Source organism: Rhipicephalus sanguineus, chromosome 10 (assembly GCF_013339695.2).
Source record: "Rhipicephalus sanguineus isolate Rsan-2018 chromosome 10, BIME_Rsan_1.4, whole genome shotgun sequence".
Taxonomy (NCBI): Eukaryota; Metazoa; Arthropoda; class Arachnida; order Ixodida; family Ixodidae; genus Rhipicephalus; species Rhipicephalus sanguineus.
This window is the reverse complement of record NC_051185.1, coordinates 70848939-70868230: the sequence shown is the minus strand read 5'-3', so window position 1 is coordinate 70868230 and position 19292 is coordinate 70848939. Positions and strand designations below refer to the sequence as shown.

The 19292-nt window shown below is 45.9% G+C and overlaps 1 protein-coding gene across 1 annotated transcript in view; it reads right to left on the bottom strand.

Annotated features, from left to right (window-relative positions):
- Positions 1-7256: 7256 nt before the first annotated feature.
- LOC119372683 (uncharacterized) overlaps positions 7257-19292 on the bottom strand; it is a 34882-nt gene continuing 22846 nt past the window's right edge. Inside the window, exons 2-4 of the mRNA XM_037643128.2 lie at positions 18724-18789; positions 11488-11678; positions 7257-7924 (exon numbers count right to left, since the gene is read on the bottom strand). Coding sequence (XP_037499056.2) covers positions 7747-7924; positions 11488-11582 — 273 coding nt within the window. The 5' untranslated portion in view covers positions 11583-11678; positions 18724-18789 and the 3' untranslated portion in view covers positions 7257-7746. The remainder of the gene's footprint in view (positions 7925-11487; positions 11679-18723; positions 18790-19292) is intronic.

The following is a 19292-nucleotide window of genomic DNA, read 5'->3' as shown; positions in this document are numbered from 1 at the left end:
ACGAACGGGTGCCGCTATAAGGAGCTTCGCCTCTAAAACAAGTGTTCACATATGTGTACTTTGGGAACACCAATCACGCTCGGTCCATCATCCTTCTTTATCGTACATAGGAAATTTGCTTGCGAACGGCTCTGTTTAAGCGCATTAATCAGTATCATCATCACTACTTACCATAATCAGCGCCTTCATCACCAGTCCAACGCGTTCATTATTAATATCATCATCATCATCATAAACATTCATGTGACCGCTTGCTAACGGCTCTGATACAACACTTTCATCATGATCGTTCATTGTCGCCATCATCAACGCGTTAATTCTCATTTTCAACACTTCCATCATCAACATTCAGGCCCATTTGCTTGCCCACAGCTGTACTTGAACGTTTTCGTCATCATCTTTATCATCGTTGGACATCATTGCCAATGCGTTCATGGTTACGTTCAAACTGAATGATTTCGGCATCAGCAGTAGCATTGTTCAACAGGCACTTGCCTATTGATGGCTCTGCTTCAACTCGCTAATAATCAGTGCTCTCCAAATCGGGGAAATTGGCTTCCGCTAGTCAGCTCGAAAATTATCGCATGTATGTCTTCATCAATTAATCCACGTCCCCATAAAAGCAAATAAATTTTAAATGACTTCTAAAAGGCGTATTTTGCTATAATAGTGATAATGTTCTGTGTATAGCCGCACGGCAACCGAAGCGGGTCCTACTACCATGCGGCATTCTATCAGCTTCTTACACGAACTCGGTATGCCTGGCGCCCACAAACGCTGGACGCCGCAGCGACAACCCAACTTACAAAACTTTGGTCGCTCACAGTGGAACAAAAGTCACACAAAAACAAGATAAACCCTACATTTTCTCGAATAAAGCCGAGTAATTTAAAAACTATTAAGAATATGGTGTGGACTCATAAAAAAGAAAATGTAGGCATACACCTCTGCAGGCGACTCGAAAAGAACGCCATTGTTCTGTGCGCACTTACCGCTGTTTCTTTACAGCAATTGACACATATAGATGTTTTTTATGAAATGCTGAAGTAATGCCAACATTTCAAATCGATTTTTAAGGCAATGCATTGGCTAGTCTGATCCCACTTCAGTGATATATTTTGTCCACATATATGTAGACACTGGGATACAAAGAGTTAAAAATATTTAAACCTCCTTGGTCTCAACTGTGGCCTCCGCGATCGGCTACAACGCGCTGCCAGAGCTGATCGCGGAGGCCACGCGTTAAGTGTCGCGTTAAGGATTCTTAAAAAATTGCTAGACACCTCCCTTTTTCCACAGGTTGAACGAAGACGACGAGGATATGCATAATCTGTTGGTCGCATGGAGTCCTCCTTGGTTGATCGACTGTCCCAAGTACATAACACATAGGGAGCGACTTGAACTGGAACTCTACACACAGGATTCAGAGCGAACGCTCTCTGAAGCAAGGTGCGTTACCGGGCTAGTTGGCATTCTACAATGCCGGTCCTCGTCGGTCCCTTGTCTTCGCGTCTCTCCCGCGCTGTTCACATAGCTACGAACGTTCTCATTGGCGAAAATGCTAGGCCCATGGCCAGGCCCGAAGCCAGGAATTTTTTTCTGGGTGGGTTGGGGGGGGGGGGGGCACTTGCTTAAGACCTTTGACTATTTGAGAAAAACATCTATTTTCATTATTCATTTTCGGTAAAACACCCCCTCCACCAAAATTTCGGGGGGGGGGGGGGCAGAGCCCCGAGGGACCACCCCCCTTGCTACAGGCCTGCCCATGGCTGTCACGGATAAATCACAAAGCACTGAAAGTGCTTCAGCGTTCGTTTTGAAGGCACTAATATTTGTGATTACTATTGAGCGAACTACATTGAAAGTGTGCACTCCAATTGTGTGTGTGTGTGTGCTCTGTTAAGACGAGACATTTGGAAACTAACCAGATGCAGGACTGTATACCTTATGTATAGATATTTTTTCTGTTTCTTAATTTTTTTGCCCTAACAACCAAGTGGAAGGCGGTAGCCGTGGCCAAGAAATGGCGACAACAACTCCTTCGTGCACCCGCTACTTCAAAAAAGACAAGGTGGAATTTTTCGTTTTCTTGTAGTTTCCGCTCCTTATTTTGAAGGAAGAGACCGGAAGTGGAAAATTAGCAGTCCGGATGTGGAAACAAAAATTAATCATGAGACCGAAAGTAAACACCTGACGTGCATGAAGGTTACGCACTTCCTGTTCAAGAAGAAATAGGAGCACCAAAGGTTGTCGTACTCACAGATTCTCGTGCTGCCCTTAGCAGACTGCTGAGAAAAGACTGCGACGGTCCAATTACATGCAACATTGTAAAATCTGCCACAAACATTATTTCTAGTGGGGTGTCCCTCATTTGCCAGTGGATACCTTCTCATGTGGGTATTGCTGGCTATGAAGGGGCCGATCACCTAGCTTCAAGTTGTGCCCACAACCAGTGACTGCCAAGAAATATCATGCCTGTTAGACAACGCTCGTCCGTTGATCCGCCGACATCATTTAAAGCAGCACCCTGACCAACGTGTAGCAAGCGGATTTTTCCCTCCCCGTATTCGTGGTCGTGCATTGCCTCGTCGTGACAGAGCCCTCTTAAATAAGCTAAGAGTTGGCTCTGTATTAGTGCGTGAGCGATTATACCGACAAGGTCGTGCAGACAATCCATCATGTACGTCGTGTCTGCGAGACACTAGAACACATAATTTTTTAGTGTACCGCATTCGTTATGCAGCGAGCACTGCTCATCAAGGAATATGGACTTATTGGCCTGAAGTGTACGAACCTTGATGATTGCCTGTTCCCGGGGGTTTGTGCTGCTCGGCGTGACCAGGCCCATCGAGACCTACCTACTTTCTTAAAAAATACCGATTTGGCCTCGCGCGTATAGACATTTTCCATGTGACCACTTATTCGTAAGGGAACACGCGCACCTGCGCGTGTTCCCTTACGAACCTCACACCCACCTTGCTGGTGCTGTTGCTGATGATTAGGATTAATTATGCCGGAGCGCTTTGTCATGGGAGCCCTTTAAAGCACCCACTCGTTGCGCAATTCATATGTTTTGACGCCTGGTGTTCGCTGCTGCCACGAAATATTAAATGCGCTAAGGTTTCTCGGAAACTGTTTCAAGCACTGGCGTGGCCATGTGGTAGAACTCCTGCTTGTCACGCAGAAGGCGTGGGTTCGATTCCAACTCGAATCGAAAGTTTTTATTGTTTTATTTATTTGAATCTAGTTCAATTTTTCGCGCACCGACAATGCTGATTTTTCCTTCACAACCAATGATGCCGACACCGGAATCCCTGCGAGACAAGCTCTTTAACGCTATCGCGTTAATAACAGTGTACCCACACTGCGGTGATGATATCTAGAGACGCGGAGGAGAGTGGCCGCACTTCTGCCTTCTGGAAGGTGCAGCCACTTCTGGCTGCACTTCTCCAATTCTGACTTACTTCTACATTGTGTATAGCAGCGCTTCAGGCATGGCCGCCATTTTCGCAACTTCGCCTGGGCTATTTCAAAGGAAAATTGGCCGTGTATCTGCGTGCTACGCTGCAAATGTCGTCGAAAGACGATAGCCTTCTGCAGGCCGCTTCTGCGCCGTTTCAGCGCAGCCTAAGAAACACTAGAATCTAGAATTACGTATCTTATGTATTTCTAGTAAAGGAACACACCACCTTAATACTTACGCATGTCTGAGGCGTAACATCAATACGTAATATTGGCTTTTCGATCGACAGTGTTCACAAGTATGAACACAGCTACCAGTTCAAGATGGCTGGGCGTTCAGCAAGTGCTTAAACTGCGGCCGGGTGGCTGAAATTGAATCGTGTGACAGCCAGACACACAGGCAGACAGGCAGACAGACAGACAGAAAGACAGACACGCACAGACCAAAATTTCTGCGTTTAAGTTCCCCAAGAATGAATGAATGAATGAAAACAACTTTTATTTTTTTATGAAAACAACTTTTATTTTCCCCAAGAAAGACTATCGTCTTTAAAAAATCAACGGGCTTGAGGCTGCGCGAAAAGAATGTTGCATTTTCACATTTCTAAGTCTCCGCGTTATATTCAGGATCAAGAGATCGGAAGTAGAAATTGGAAGCGAACTTGAATCGGAAGTGAGAAGCAGAAATGTCTTCAGAGACTAGAAGTCGAAAACGGAAGTGAATTGAGAGACCGGAAGATGTGAGTGGAAGGGAATTGAGTACCCGGAAGTCGGAAAAGGGAGTACATGATCTCTGCGTCTTTTGCTCGCTGTTTATTCGTCCAGAAATCGGATATAGACGTTACAGAACGTGTTCGGAAAGCGCCTATAGGAGCACATTTACTTCAGAAAAGATGGGAGAAAGACTGGAAAGGGAGATCGTGCCAGAACTGAAATTTTAGTTGCCGCTGAACATTCGTTCCTAGTGGTACATGACGGTATTGTGCCTGCCGAAAAGCCTGATAATGGAGATTGCGGCTGCCGGGGTTCCCGAAAAATTGCGGTCGTCGACTGCATCTGACAAGATGGACTGCGCTGTTAAATGAGCCAAACGTAACGAGCGTCGCGCGCCGGTTGGGACTCCTTGCGGCGATAAAAAAAATTCCCAAAAGGGTCGAGTATTTACGCGGGCTTCCGGCAAGCTGCCTCTCTGCAAAGTGTGCCAAACGTAGACCCGTATGATAAGCGGCGTGCAGCGTGTTGAGGTCGAGCCAAAACGTGTTTCAAATGGACGCTGGAACGCGGAACGCGGAAATTCAGTTTAATAGAGAGTTAAATTGTTCGTTCAGAACTCTATTGTCGTTAATATCGCACTGATAGCTTCACTGACTGAAAAAGTATTGCGGCCAAAGTTTCACTCGCGAATTCCGTGGCTAGACTTCAGCACCTGATCGTTAGTGTGACGTCACGAACAGGGCACAAGTTCAGGAGAAAATGGAGGGTTGGAGTGATGCGAAGTTGTGACGTGAAAGGGGGCTGAAAAGACGTAAGGTGATAAAAAAAAACTCACCGGGTGCCTTACGCATTCGCCTAAGTAGACTAGAAGGCTTAATTCATCTCCTTAACTTCTCAGTCACTGTATTGATCCTATACCCTGATCTCTTCCAAAAGCTTTCAGCACCTAACATGGTTTTGCACTGTTTCCAGGATCGGAGGATTTGCAAGCATTCTGCACCTCACCTGGTTTGCACTGCCTCTGTTATCGGCCCACTTTTGACCAAGCGACGATGTCATGCGATGACGTCATTGTGACGTCATAAATTTTGGCGCTATGTGGTGTCATGCTGACGTCATATGATGACGTCATCACATGATGATTGTTTTCGCATCACTCGTGTGTGCGCCGACACCGCGGGACGCGTACGGTTGATCTGCGCATTTGATGAGACATCTAATCCGCCTAAAATAGCGCGCTGGACTGGCGCGATTCCTGAATAACCGTGAACGATAGATCAAGTTCACTCTGTAATTCATGAATCCAGCTGTTGTTTTACTTTCTTCAGAAGAATAACTGACATCGCATGCGCAATTTCCTAAAATAAGGGTGCGGAATATTCGCACCACGGTGCAAAGTAACCAAGTAACCAACAACTAAAAATTCACCGACGAGTACGATACTGGCTAATGCGAAATATGAGCGCATCTTCGCGTTGCGGTAACGCCAACTGTGTTTGAAGTTTCTGCTTTCCGCAAGGTATCGACTACGCCATAAATCTTAATATTTGTGAAATAGAGGACAGCACCCACTACGCCATTGTTCGTCTTTCTGCGGATAAGCGAGGTAGCCGCTACACATCTGTAAGGTATTATGTGCACTTTGTTGATGCTGCATGTGGCTGATGACGATAATTATGGCTGAGCACTTTGCAGTGGGCGTGAAGCTTTAAACCACCCACTCGTTGAGCAGTTAGCATTGTGTGATGACTGGTTATTTTAGTCTTCTGTCACGCTATATCACATAGGTTAACGCGATTTCTTGCCCGGCATGACGCCTGAATAGAGTGTTTTTGCAAATGAGTTTCAAGCACCAGCGTAGCTCTGTGTAAATGTCCTTTAGATGGAGAGCCATACGCATGAAATGCATACTTGAAGCAGTGGTTAGTTCTGCATTACGGTCTTGCATGCGCGTTTTCCACAGACTGTGCAGTCCCATAAGGAAAAAAAACATCTCAAAGGGCACTTCATGAAGAGACGTTGAGAGAAGGTAAAGTATAGTGTGTGAAATAATGTTAAAATATTTTTTGACAGTTCGTTGAAGGATGTCCCAAAGCAGAATGACATCTTTGCAGCTAATAAAACAGTGTTCTACTGTCTCTGGTACATCGCAGAGACGACAGTTAACTGAAGAACTTGACGTCGGACCAGACTGGCACCCCATCTTGATGAGCTGTTCATCCTTACCAGCCTCCCTGGGTGACAAGCTTTGAAGAACATTACATGTTTACTGGACTTGCACAGTATATATGCATGTAAGCCTTTGAATGCTTGTGCACTGCTTGTGCGAATATTGCCGCTAAGTGAATGCATCACTACGTCGTAGCGTTTGTGATAATTTCAAATACGCATTATAATAAATACCATGAAAGAAAAAAAGAAACCAGCGTGGCTCTGTGGTAGAATACTCGACTGCCACGCGGAGGGACCGTGTTCAGATGCCATTCGTTCCTGGGTATTTTTTTTCCTCTTTATTTTTTCATGTCTCTCAGTTAACCTTTTACGTCTTCCGGTTACGCCACCGACGGCAACGGCGACGGCGCTCAGCGCAGGAGCGGGCGCCCAAGAGCTGCACTCCAAGAATGAACAGCGGACGCTGCAGCATTGTATATGAACAAAGCAGTGTACGTACAAACTAGTTCGAAATACGTAGTAGGCACGCTATAAAATTTATCCATGCGCAAATCTTGTGCATGGGTAATAGTCCCGCAATAAAAAAATGCAGCGCTGTGGTTCAAGTGACACTTACCATTCAATAACGCACGAAGTTCACGTGAACAAACAAATGCAGGCGTGTAGTAGCATTACTCCAACGAGCTTTTATTAAGATTAACACAAACACAGTGGGTGGTAGCATCCAAAAAAAACTATATTTTGGAGAACACCCTAATGACAGGTATCTGGGTGGGGCACTTGCACGGCGGCGTTCGTGTGCCATGGTGTGTTCCTTGGGTTAACTTGGTTGCTTCGCGTGCTGCCGAAAGCGGATCTCAGAGGACGACGTGCTAAAGAAGCGCGTGGTTGAGATCTGCTCCGTCAGGTTCCGCAACGATCCCAGCTACTCACAATATTTAAATTAACTCAATCGATTTTTACTAATTATCCTGACAGTTAATTGGTCCTTATCTTAAGTCAAGTTATGCTTTGATGTCGTATGTATACGACATAGCTCTCTTACCAGAAACATCGCTTTCTATTTTTAGGAGACTTTTTTATGGATATTCGGAAAACCGAAGTGACCGACCGGAAGTGCTCTGAAGAGAAACAAGGGCGTCACTCGGTGGTCGTGCCACTAAAAGACGAAAAGATGAAAGCATAGCGAGTTTTTTTTTTTTTTTTTTTTTTTATCAGAATGCAGGGGCTGCATTCACGAGACTTCTTTTTCGTAAGTGCTTCTTTTTTTTTTGTCATTGGCCGACTGACATCGATAATGATATGTACGGCGTTAGGATTGGCTGAAGTATTCTCTTACGAACATACTTGGCGTAATGCATTTTCCCGGAATTTCTGAATGCGAGCCCAGTGATTCTTTCAACGAGCGCGAAATGCAGGTCTTGACACAATGAACATCATGTGGGAGCCTTGAACCAGCAGGCGCCTCGTGGCCCTATCAAGAATGTCCATCTCGACGTAGACGACCCTCCTTCCTGCGTGGACGATACGGGAGTCCATGAGAACGACGTCACCAAGCCTCGGCGGAGAGAGGAACCTGGGAGAGACATTGGGGGTCGTGTTTTTGTTTCCTCGCACTGCAGCTGCCGCACGATCCGCGCTCGTAGCGTCCAATAGCTTTTTGCTTTGATAGTGTCGCCGTCACGTTTACTAGTCGTCCTATGGTTTACAGGATAGCCCGTGCTAACAGAGAGGCAGGAATCGGGGCCCGAATGCGCAAATCTTTTCGTTCGTAAATTCGACGCGATGCGAGGCGTGCGGGGTTGTTCGACCACATTGTGTGGTCATGTCCCGCTGCAACATACACTATCAAAGAGGCATTACAGTGAAATACTCAATGGATTTACATAGATAAATTAATATTAAGAATTCTAATGTCAATTTTATCATCATAGCTTTATTAATAGAAGGTAAAACGAAGGTGAATGATTTATTTCTAAGTCTAGCACAGAGATTTCTGCGCAGCTCCTCTTACTCTCTCTCTCTCGCTTCGTAAATTTTATTTGCAAGTGACCAGCGGCCTTCGCTAGTAATATGTTTAAAGCCTTAGCATTGGCTGGAAACTATGGCTACTAACAACTCTATGAGCGACCTGTGTCTCAAGCACGCCGTAAGCGTGACCGTTACCGTCATCATTAGTAGCGTAGGACTGCATGAGGATGAATACGGCGGACGAAGACAGCTTCCAGCCGGAAATTCAGTGCCGATGAAGAGGACGCGTAAGCGGCACTTCATTGCTTTTCTCTACTGAGCTTCTTAACGTACGCAGGCACTAACTTCCCATTGGACTCCTGTATATAATCTCGACTACCTATTTACAGCGAGCATCATTTATTGGAAAACGGCGCATGCAAATACTCATGTGAGGCGTACCTTCGAGGCCACACTTCTTTGCGATCGCGGGCGCCGGGGTTTCAGCGCTTACACCTACAACGCCGACGGCGCTTATGAGGCAACACGAGCTTCGATTGAAAACTCGGGGCCATTCACAATGGGAAGGTAGAGCTGACGGGCGCACTCCCGTCTCCGTTCTCGTGGGCGTTCTTCATGAGAGCGCTGCTCCTCGGGCGTTCTCTCACAATGCGCGTTCCACCCACGCCTGTCATGCACAATCGCGCCAACGCAACGCCTAGACTCGATCTGATGGGGCGAAACACGTATACGAAACGCGTACCGCTACCATAGCCTCTGAGATGGCGGGCGCGCGGCGGGTTTTCAAACCCGCCGCGCGCCCGCCATCTCGGAGGCCATGCCGCAACACTGACGCTCTCTGCATCTCACGTGGTGTGGCGCTGCGTCAGGGATCGGCCCACGGTTGACCGGGTGACAATTTCAGTCGATGACGTCACCAATTTTTGTGATCTGTGACGCCACAACTTGCTCGGAGGAGGTCGCGGAGGTTTTTTTTTTTTGTACGCGGACACGTGAACGGACGCCGCAAAATCAGGGTGTGCCAGTTATAGCTCCGCTGTAAAGATGGCAGTCGATCCAACACGCTCTTTTGCATTCTATCTAGAGCGAAGCTCCTTGTTCGTCGTTCACCCAATGCTCCGATGCTAACGATGAGACGTATGTATTCCTGTGTCCCTTCCATCTTCTTTCTGGAGCGTGGTATGATGCCCACGATGTTGACTATCGTTTCTGAACGAACTCGTCACGGAGGTCTTCCTTAGCTAGGCTGTAACGGTAAGTGATGTGGAAACCAGAATTGGACCAAGAGGCAAAAAGTGGCTAATGTAGATGCTTGGGTGAATTGGTACGACATACTTGAAATAAAACTTGGAGGACGCTTGGGCTTCGCTTTCAAGAGTGGAACGTGATAGCGTAATCGGACCGTGTTCGTATCGCCTTCCCAATCGCTAGCCTGGCTTCGCCTCTCGGTGGAGACCTAAACCGTGCCGCAACGAAAGCCACAGTGCGGACGCCCTCCGCCTCCAATATCCACGCATGCGGCGCGACGAAACACGGCGGACCGTTACCGTTCAAAGCGCGCCCGTGAGTCCTTTGCGCCATCTCGCGGGTGATAGCCAACACACTGCCACGCTGAAGCACCTCCAAGATGTGCGTACCACCAACCGTAAACGGTGTATATAAATAGCTCGTCGTTGGCATGCTAGAGGACGTATGCGTGGTAGCCGAGCGGCTAAACGCATCGCGTCGCGCAGCGACGGCTCGAAGGTTCGAATCCCTGGGTGCCACTGGAATCCAAGATTTTTTATAACTTCTTTATTCGCATCTACCTCGAATTTTGGCTCACGGACAGCGCTGATTTTTCGCTCACAACCGACGACGCCGACACCGGAATTTCTGCGAAACGATCCCTTTAACGCTACTGCGTTAAAACAACGCACAAGACTGAGGACCAGTGCTATTTTCTGTGTCCTTCTTTTACTGGTTCTCTGTCTATTTCGCAGTTTTTTATTACAGGAAGTGGAAACCGCAAGTGAATCAAGAAAGTGGAAACCGAATGTGTATTTAGAGACCGAGGGAACCGGAAGTAAAATAACAGAAAGAGGTGAAAACCTGAAGTTGATTTACATAAAGAGAAACCGGGAATGAATTGACAGAAAGAGGTGAACAACGGAAGTGAATTTAAAGACCGAGAGGAGGAAACAGGAAGTGAATAAACAGGCAGGAAGTGAAAGTAGGAAGTGGAATTAGAGATCGAAAGAGGAAACCGGCAATGGAAAAAGATACATCTGGCGCAGGTGCTAGAAAACGACCGGCTTTGTTCACTGTTATTGTCACTTTTGTCGATAAGTTCCTGCTGAAAGATGGCATGAAACATTTCCGCTTTAAAAAAGTACTTTTCCTGAGTTACTGTTGGACTTCAGTGTGGTTTAGACACACGGACGCGTAAGTAATGCACATATCAGAGTCATTTGATATGCAGGAAGTGGCGTTAATTACTTCACGTCTGCGCTGTGACAGAAACAAATCACTGTTTCGCTTAAGGGCGAAGCATTGAATGCGATAGCAACAAATTGTAATGTTATACGAAGTAAGACTAACAATCACCTCTTCTGGATCCGATCTCGCGTAACTCAACAAAACAGTGGTTTAAGGGAATACGGCCGCTCCAAGGACTAAAGCGGTTTTGGTGCTGTCAGTTCTCTATTCACTAGGCAAGCGTTGGGAGCACAGCACGTTTACGAGCAGTCTCCTGATGTCTGTCGAGATAGCGCGCGCGAACGCGCCCCTCGTGCGACGCAGCCTTCCCCCCCTCCCCCTCATCTCTCCTGGCGGCCCTTCATGCTCCTTACGAAAGACGGGTTGGGCGTTTCCCCTCTTCTTGAGGAGCGATCGACGGCAGGCCTTGCACGCGTGGTGGCGTTATCGCATGTGCTCTCCGTGCGACGGAGATGGTCGGCTCGTTTCGTCTCTGCTTCAGCCGCGTTCGTCGCGGGTCGAACATACGATGCGCGGAGCGATATTATCGATTTGACTTTATACGGAAAATGACGGCGACGGCTAAATCTTGTAGAGAGTGTCATATAATTGCTATCGCAGCAAAAAGTATAAAATAAAGAACGGGAACAAGTGGTTCGAAGCGAGCTGTGACATAACCGTACACATATACACTGCGTGTTATGCGAATACCTGGCTGTTAGGTTGAGACTGACGAATGGCGCGTCCTGGTCGTACCGCGTGCAGGCCGTCGTCCACGTGTACAGGTCCACTAGGGCGAACGCCATGCCTGCGTGCAGATTGCCGTGCAGGTCGCAGTGATGTTTCTCGAGTTGAAGCTCGTACTGCACTTCTCCGTCACGCGCCGAAGCAACTGGCTTCACCTGCGTATACAGGGACTAGCAGTGGTTACATCAAAATGAACTTCAAGTGGTGCAGTGGGTGTGGAGGAACCAGTGCTGCTTAGGAGGAAATTTTGAAGCTTGACTGTGGCACTAACAACACATTTTGGTTTTATAGCCCTATGAAACAGCTTGCAGTGCGCAGATAAACAGTGCCGATCAGAGGAAAACATGGACGAGAGTACTCTAAGAACGCCAGGACACCAAGGACACTGCGAGCGCCGACGTCCTTGAAGTTCTTAGTGTTCTGGCGTTAGTGGCGTCCGTGCTTTCCTGCCGTTCTTTGCGTTCCTGTTTTGGTGTCCTGATGTTCTTGGTATCCTGGACGAGCAAAAGAGGACACCAAGAACGTCGGAATCATTCTTGGTGTCCTCTTTTGCGGGTACGTGTACATTTGTGCGTTGAACGATGTTTCAGAAGACTGTTTGCAACCTTGGGGGCTTTTTGTAAGCGTTCTGTCACAGAACGGAGGTGGTCCGTTCTATCGCGCCATACGCGACTGGTGGAGGCTCGTTTGACGGTCAAGACTTGAGAATAGGCAAGAACGGTCATAGAACGGTCTTCGGCTCCGTTATATCGATAGAACGGATAAAAACAGGTCTCCGGGCGACTTGTATTTTATCGAAACATAAGCGCTGGGGCCAGGGAATGGAATTTTGATCCTATCAAAGTCGTCCGGAGACCGTTTTGTATCCGTTCTATCGATAGAACGGAGCCGGAGACCGTTCTTGCCTATTCTCACGTCTTGACCGTCAAACGAGCCTCCACCGATCGCATGTGGCCCGATAGAACGGACCGCCTCCGTTCTGTGACAGAACGCTTACAAAATAGCCCCCCCCCCCCCTGTAAGCCGAATCAACTGTCTGTGCTTAGCATGCTGGTGATCGTTTGAGAGTACTCTCTTCGTACCACGAAGCTTTAAGGCTGTATTACGCGGACAATGAAGTATGCATGCGATGATCTTTTCTTCTCATAGGTGGATCACGCCGTCTGCTGGCTTTGCTTCGCATAGGTGGATCACTCCAGCAGTCGTCGTTTTTTACTGTTGCTATATGTGAAGTTCTCAGCGCTGCCACAGCGCTCCGGAACGACCGTGTTGTTCAACCATGATATATGTTTATACGCTACTATAAATATACTGCGGAAATGCTATGTCAATTTTGCTGCTGTTGACACGTCAAGTTTCAGCTGCGGCATTCCGTAAATAAGCATGGCCAAAAAAATTTTTTTTCTTATTACCACGCGTGCTTCTCCTTTTTTATTTTTATGCAACCGGCACGTCACATGTGTGACCACTGCTTTGCACAAACCGCGCGCAAATATCTGGCAACATTCAGCATTTTAGAGTTTTCCGATGAGGTTGCGCGCACAACGCGGGACAAGAGAGTTTAGTTTGTAACTAACGGGGCCACCAGCGATAAGGCTCAAAACTTCGATACCACATGTATGAATGCCGGCGTGTTTTACCTTTGATCAGATTACCGACGGCCGACGATTATTCTCGAGAGTCGAGGCTATCGTTTCACTCTGTGTGTCACTTCCTTCTGGGCACAAGTTCGGCGAATAAAGTGTCTCACCCTTAGGAAAGAAATGAAAGAAAAGAAACACGCTTGGAATTATTTTAATGTAGTTCGGAAGGTACCTGAAGTGGTCATTAACCGCCCCTCGGGCTTGGTGAGTAAACGCACACGCGCGCACACACCCACACGCACGCGCACACGCACACGCACGCACTCCTGTGCGCACACATACACAGTGATAGAGACAGAGAGATGCGTGAAAGGATGCAAATACTGAGAGGTTAACTAGGACAACATTCGGTTAGCTACCTTACATTGCGGGTGGGCAAACAATCTGTAAAAATAAGTCGTAAGTCTGCACCAGATGCAGCAATTGCACCAACCATATTGAGCTTCATCTGCTGCCGGTGGCGACACTATATGATTATTTGTACCTCCTGTTGTTGTGTGCAGCGTTGACTATAAGTTTCATATGACTTTCCCATGATTGCCTCTGTTTGATATATATATATATAGCCTGCATACAAACTTACGAGTCACTTGCTCCAAAGGGCTGTTCCTTTTTTGACTTATTTCATTTAACAACATAAAAGGCGACCGCTTCTTACGTACGGAACAGATTCCTTTTTCCGATATGGAAAACAGTACCGATGAGATGGTAATCATTACCGGAAAATCCGACTTCATCCCCCCCCCCCCCCCCAAAAAAAAAGAATCTGTTTGACTGAGGGGCTTGCAAATAAGCCGGACGTAAAAAGTCAAGCAAGATTTTTGTTGGCTCGGAGCAGCTTATTGAAGGAATCAGTGAGCGAGAAGTACGAGCCTCTTGTTTTTTTCATGGCGGGCTGGCTTTGTTCATAATCTTCGTCATTATAAACCTTCATTGTTCCTTGAGGGCCCCTGTCAGGGTACTGCATAAAGGGAGCGGAGGTGGGGGGGTTGTCCAGATAAGATCGAACACGAGGTCCTGGTAACCATTCCCGATTTTGATGCCCCCTCCCAATGTGTAGGGTAGCAAACTGGACGCATTGTCTAGTTAACCTGCCTGCCTTTCCTACATTCTTTCTCTCTCTCTTGATGAAACTTACATCAGCCTTAGGCATTAGACCCAGAACAGTGATTTCGAAGTTGGTTTTGTGCAAAAATATTTTGTCCGCCTGTAAAAAATATATACACATTTTGGCCGCAAAAAAATACTTTTTAGCCAATTTCGCGATTTCTTAATTTTGACCGCAACTAGGGATAAAACGGTGCATTGCTTCGTCACAATATTTATTCCGCTGAAAGAAGAAGTAAAATACAATCATATGAGTCCATTATTTCCCTTACCCGTCGAAGCACCTTTAAAGAACAAAATCACAAACATGGCAGATCGCACAACATACCTGTATTTCTGGAATTTATTGCTCAAGCAAGTTAAAGTGAGGATATTAAAACTCGGTGCATGTTGACTTTGACATTTGCGCTCTCTTTGAAAATAATTTCCATGGTTATATCGCAGTCCGTTTTATTCCATTGGGCTGAAAAATAAGCGATTTACCAAAAACTCCCTAGTTTGAAAATAGTTCCCTCAACTCAAAAAAGCCTTTTTTTTTATTTTTTTAAATCCCTCTGATTGAAATCAAGGACGTCATCTACCATTCTGCGTAAAAAAAAAACGTTGCATTATTTTGGTTATTGGCAAGTTATAAGCCGTCACAAGTGACCAAGTCAGCCTGGCGGCCACGCCGTTCGTTATGTGCTGAAAATTGGATGTAAGTTGTTCAAAATGATTGTACGCGACGCAATCACAGAGCAGCAGCTCCACAACAACTCCGGAGCCAGGTGTCATGGTGCAGCAAGCTTTGTCTTGCGATCAGCCGCTTGACAAACCCGCAGCAACGGCGGCTCGATGCTGCTGGCGCTCACATTATACTACATGAGGGCCGCTTCGGCAGCGGGCGAGCTCCGCTTGCGCAACAAACTACGCTGAGAGGACGAAGGAGAGAAGGAAGGCATCATTGTGACAGTTGAAGGCTGTGAAGTGCCAACAAAAGCCATATTATATAACGAAAACTCTGCCGGCAATTTTGCAGTGAGCGCCTTCAGTAGAGAACGCATGTATTTTTGCCCCTGCTATTATGCCCGAAGCCACAGAATATCGCGATAAACGCGCGGCTTGCGTTAAATATTATATATGCGGACGCACAAGAATACAGTATTGTGAAAGCAATGTTTTAAGAAAGCAGACCACTTGGACACACTTCTGTGCACTGCCGGCTGACACAAGTGTTCTGGCACGAGATGGAGGACAACTGCAGTTTGAGTTGTTCGACCATCGGAAGCACGTTTGACAGCTTTCTTTCGATGTCAGTGGCTTGCTTTTGTGTCATATGTTGCTGATAGAGTGAACCTAATTATCTTTAGACCATCAGAAGAGAAGAAGCAACACATGAGCGCACTGCTGCAGGCGCTCGTTGCAAAATGGCCGGCAGAGTTTTAGTTGTATGATATGGCCTTTGTTAGCACTTAACAGCCTTTACCTTTCACAGTGAAGCATTCCTTGTTTCATTCATCACGTGAGCGTAGTTTGGCGCGCAAGCGGTGCTCGTCCGCAGTCGAAGCGGCACTGAGGTTAGCGCCCGCACCACCGAACTGTCGCTGCTTCAAGTTTCTCAAGCGGCTAATCGCAAGACAATGCTTGCTGCACCATGACACCTGGCTGCAGAGTTGTTGTTGTGGAGCTGCTGCTCTGTGATTACGTCGCGTACAATTATTTTGAACAACTTATATCCGATTTTCAGCACATAACGATAGGCGTGGCCGCCAGGCTGACTTGGTCACATGTGACGGCTTAGAACTTGCCAATAACCAAAATAATGCAACGTTTTTTCACGCAGAATGGTAGATGACGTCCTTGACTTCAATCAGAGGGATTTAAAAAAAATTAAAGAAGGCCTTTTTGAGCTGAGGAAACTATTCTCAAACTACGGCTTTTTTGGTAAACCCCTTATTTTACAGCCCAATTATGGAGTCAAATGGAGCTCGATAAAACCATGGGAATTATTTGAAAAGTGAGCGCAAATATCAAAGTTAATATGTACCGAGTTTTATTATCCTCACTTTAACTTGTTTGAAGCAATAAATTCCAGAAATACAGGTATTTGGTGCGATTTCAATGTTTGTGATTCTTTTTCTTTGAAAATACTAAACAGGTAAGGGAAATATTAGACTCATAAGATTGTATTTTACTTTTTCTTTCAGGGGAATAAGTATTGTGACACCAAGAAGTGCACCGTTTTATCCATAGGTGCGCTCAAAACTCAGAAATCGCGAAATTGGCGGAAAAGTGTTTTTGTGGCCAATATATATATATATATATATATATATATATATATTATATATATATATATATATATATATATATATATATATATATACATCTCAGGCGAACAATTTTTTTTCACAAAACTAACTTCGAAACCTCGAGACTTCGAACTTCGAGTCTGATGCCTAGGCCTGCCGTAAATTTGATCAAAATCGGGAATGGTGACCGGGACTTCGTGTTCGATCTTATCTGGACACAACCCTGCGGACTTACGGAAGATAAGAATAGGACACAAAGACATGGTTAGAGATCCCAACACGACTGAGCCTGTGAGTTCGTTTGAAGAAGAGAACAAAAATGAAAACCAAGACAAGAAACCGAGAGACATACTGAATCTAGTACAACATAAATCAGTAGAAAAGTCACAGTGCGAGCTGCAAATCGTCAAAAAAGAAAAAAAAAAGCACGGTAAGGTCGTTATGAAGGTCAATATTTTAGGTCCTCAGTAAGCAGTTTGTTGCACGTAACGGGGTTACGTTCGTCGACAACTTTATCGTGTAAATTGTTCCTCTATACGATGGCGCTAGGCAAAAACGATTGGTTACAATGAGCTGTTCAACTCTGCAATCGCTGGATGCTACAAGAGTTAAAAAGGCAACGAGATGTACGGGTTTGTGGGATGAGTTTTTAATGTGTTTATGGAAAGTAATAACATGGTAGGTAGAAAATACACAGCCTTGCAATTTTCTTGCGGAAGACGAAGGGTTTGAGTCCTAGGGATTTAATTGCGCTGACGCTTTCTTCAGGGCGGCATCTGGAAATTATAATTCTGGGTGCACAATGTTATATTGCTTCTTAATTGTGAACTAAGTAATCTTGATTCGTGCTGCAAATGGAAGAGGCATATTTGAGTTTCCAGTGTGCAGTGTTTCATCGAACTTGCGGCAAGTATTAAAAAACAAGCATGCGCTACGCGTGTCATATTGGCGTAGTATTTTTCTTTTGCCATATGCAGCACGTCATGACATTTTTTTTTCAATCCGCCAAGCTAAGTAATTAACAAATATTGATTAATTAACCTTTGAAATTGTAATTCTAGCGAAAAATCTTCAATACAACAGTTGTAGCGCTTGTGCAGAAACGTCGGATTGTGTTGTTCTAAAATAACTGCCGCTCCGTTATGCTGGATAATTAACAAATGTTGTATAATCAACTTTTAATATCGCAGCTCTAACGGAAGTTCTGCATTACAACAGTTCTAGCGCTTGTTCAGAAACGTCGGAGTATTTCATCTGTGACATCTGTGACAAAAAGATAACAGCTACCATTCTTTTTGTCGAGTCGTGACTTGCCATATATATAACACTCTTTACAGATAAACGTTAACTCTCTTTGGGACAGTCGCGACTCCCACGACTCTCCGAAGGGAGTATAATGAACTCCAAAAAGGGAGTCAACGTGTATTTTTAGGGGCGAAGCTCCTTAAGGCGGCACCCGTTCGTCCCTCGTAGTCGTAGTAGTAGTCGTAGTGCGTAACCAGTCTTACGCTTTGACCTCCAAGGTGGTGCCGGTGGGAGATTTTTCCTGTGCGTTGTTGAACGATAAAAAATTCGCAGCGTGCGCGTTAACTAAAAGCCGAATTCTTCTGTATCTCATTCCCCATTAGCAGCCATTGGCATGTTCCAGTAGGAAACGTTAGTAGAAGTAGAAGTGTAAGTTATAGCTAAAAGCCGACTTCTTCTGTCTCTCATTCCCATTAGCAGCCATTGTTTACCTCCAAGGTAGTGCCTGGTGAGATTTCTCCTGTGCGTAATTAAACAACAAAAATTTTGTTCAAAACGCCGTTGATTGATGAAATAAACCAACGAAAGACGCCAGATGTTTTCTAAAGCAATGGTTTTCTAAACAATGAAAATTCACAGCGTACATGTAAAATTAAAGTGAGCTGCAAGTCGTCATAACTCATCGAACCTTTAGTATAAGCGCGCCCGATCTCACGTCGGTGATGATGTACTGGGCAGAATTCACGGAAGATTCACGGTTTACCGATGAACCTCCGCAGCTTCGCCCACTCATCATCATTCACTCCGTGGATATGCTGTGATTTTTATAGAGGATTATCAAGGCAAATCAAGGCTCACCAAAAAGTGTAACAGGTAATCTTTTCTTCATCTTATAGTGAAGGGAAAAAAGTATTTACCTTGTCAACGAATCCCTCTGTGTACTTCAACTTTCTGAGCACTTCGGCGATGAAGCGCCCCGCACGCTGCATATTAAAATCTTTGACACAACTTTTGTTGTCTATACGCTGTAGGCGTATGCGTCGTTCCTTTCTGACGGCGAGCGCTCCGGCTACAAGTGCGCGAGCATGTGGAGAACGCAGGTGAGTGCGGTATATAAACGATGCATTGCTACGGGGCTCAATAGCAGACTGTGATTCGTGTGACCTCAATCCCAGTCATGTCACACAGCAAGAGTTCACTGCTGACAGTGATGGCTACATGGGAGCCAGCTGCATAAATCGGCGCTACGCGTGCGGGCCGCACCGATATAAAGAGAGGGACTCGTATGACGCACCGTAGCTCTCTGTCCTTCAATGCAAATTAATATGAACCGCAGCCCGTGCAGCTGTACGTACACCAGAGCCGAGAGATATAAGACGGAGGCTGCATACCGTAGGCTCGTGTAGAGCCGAGTCAATGGACTACTTTTAACGCCGTGTCAAAAATGTCAGAGAATTTTGAATTGTTATTTTTGGTTTTGAATTGT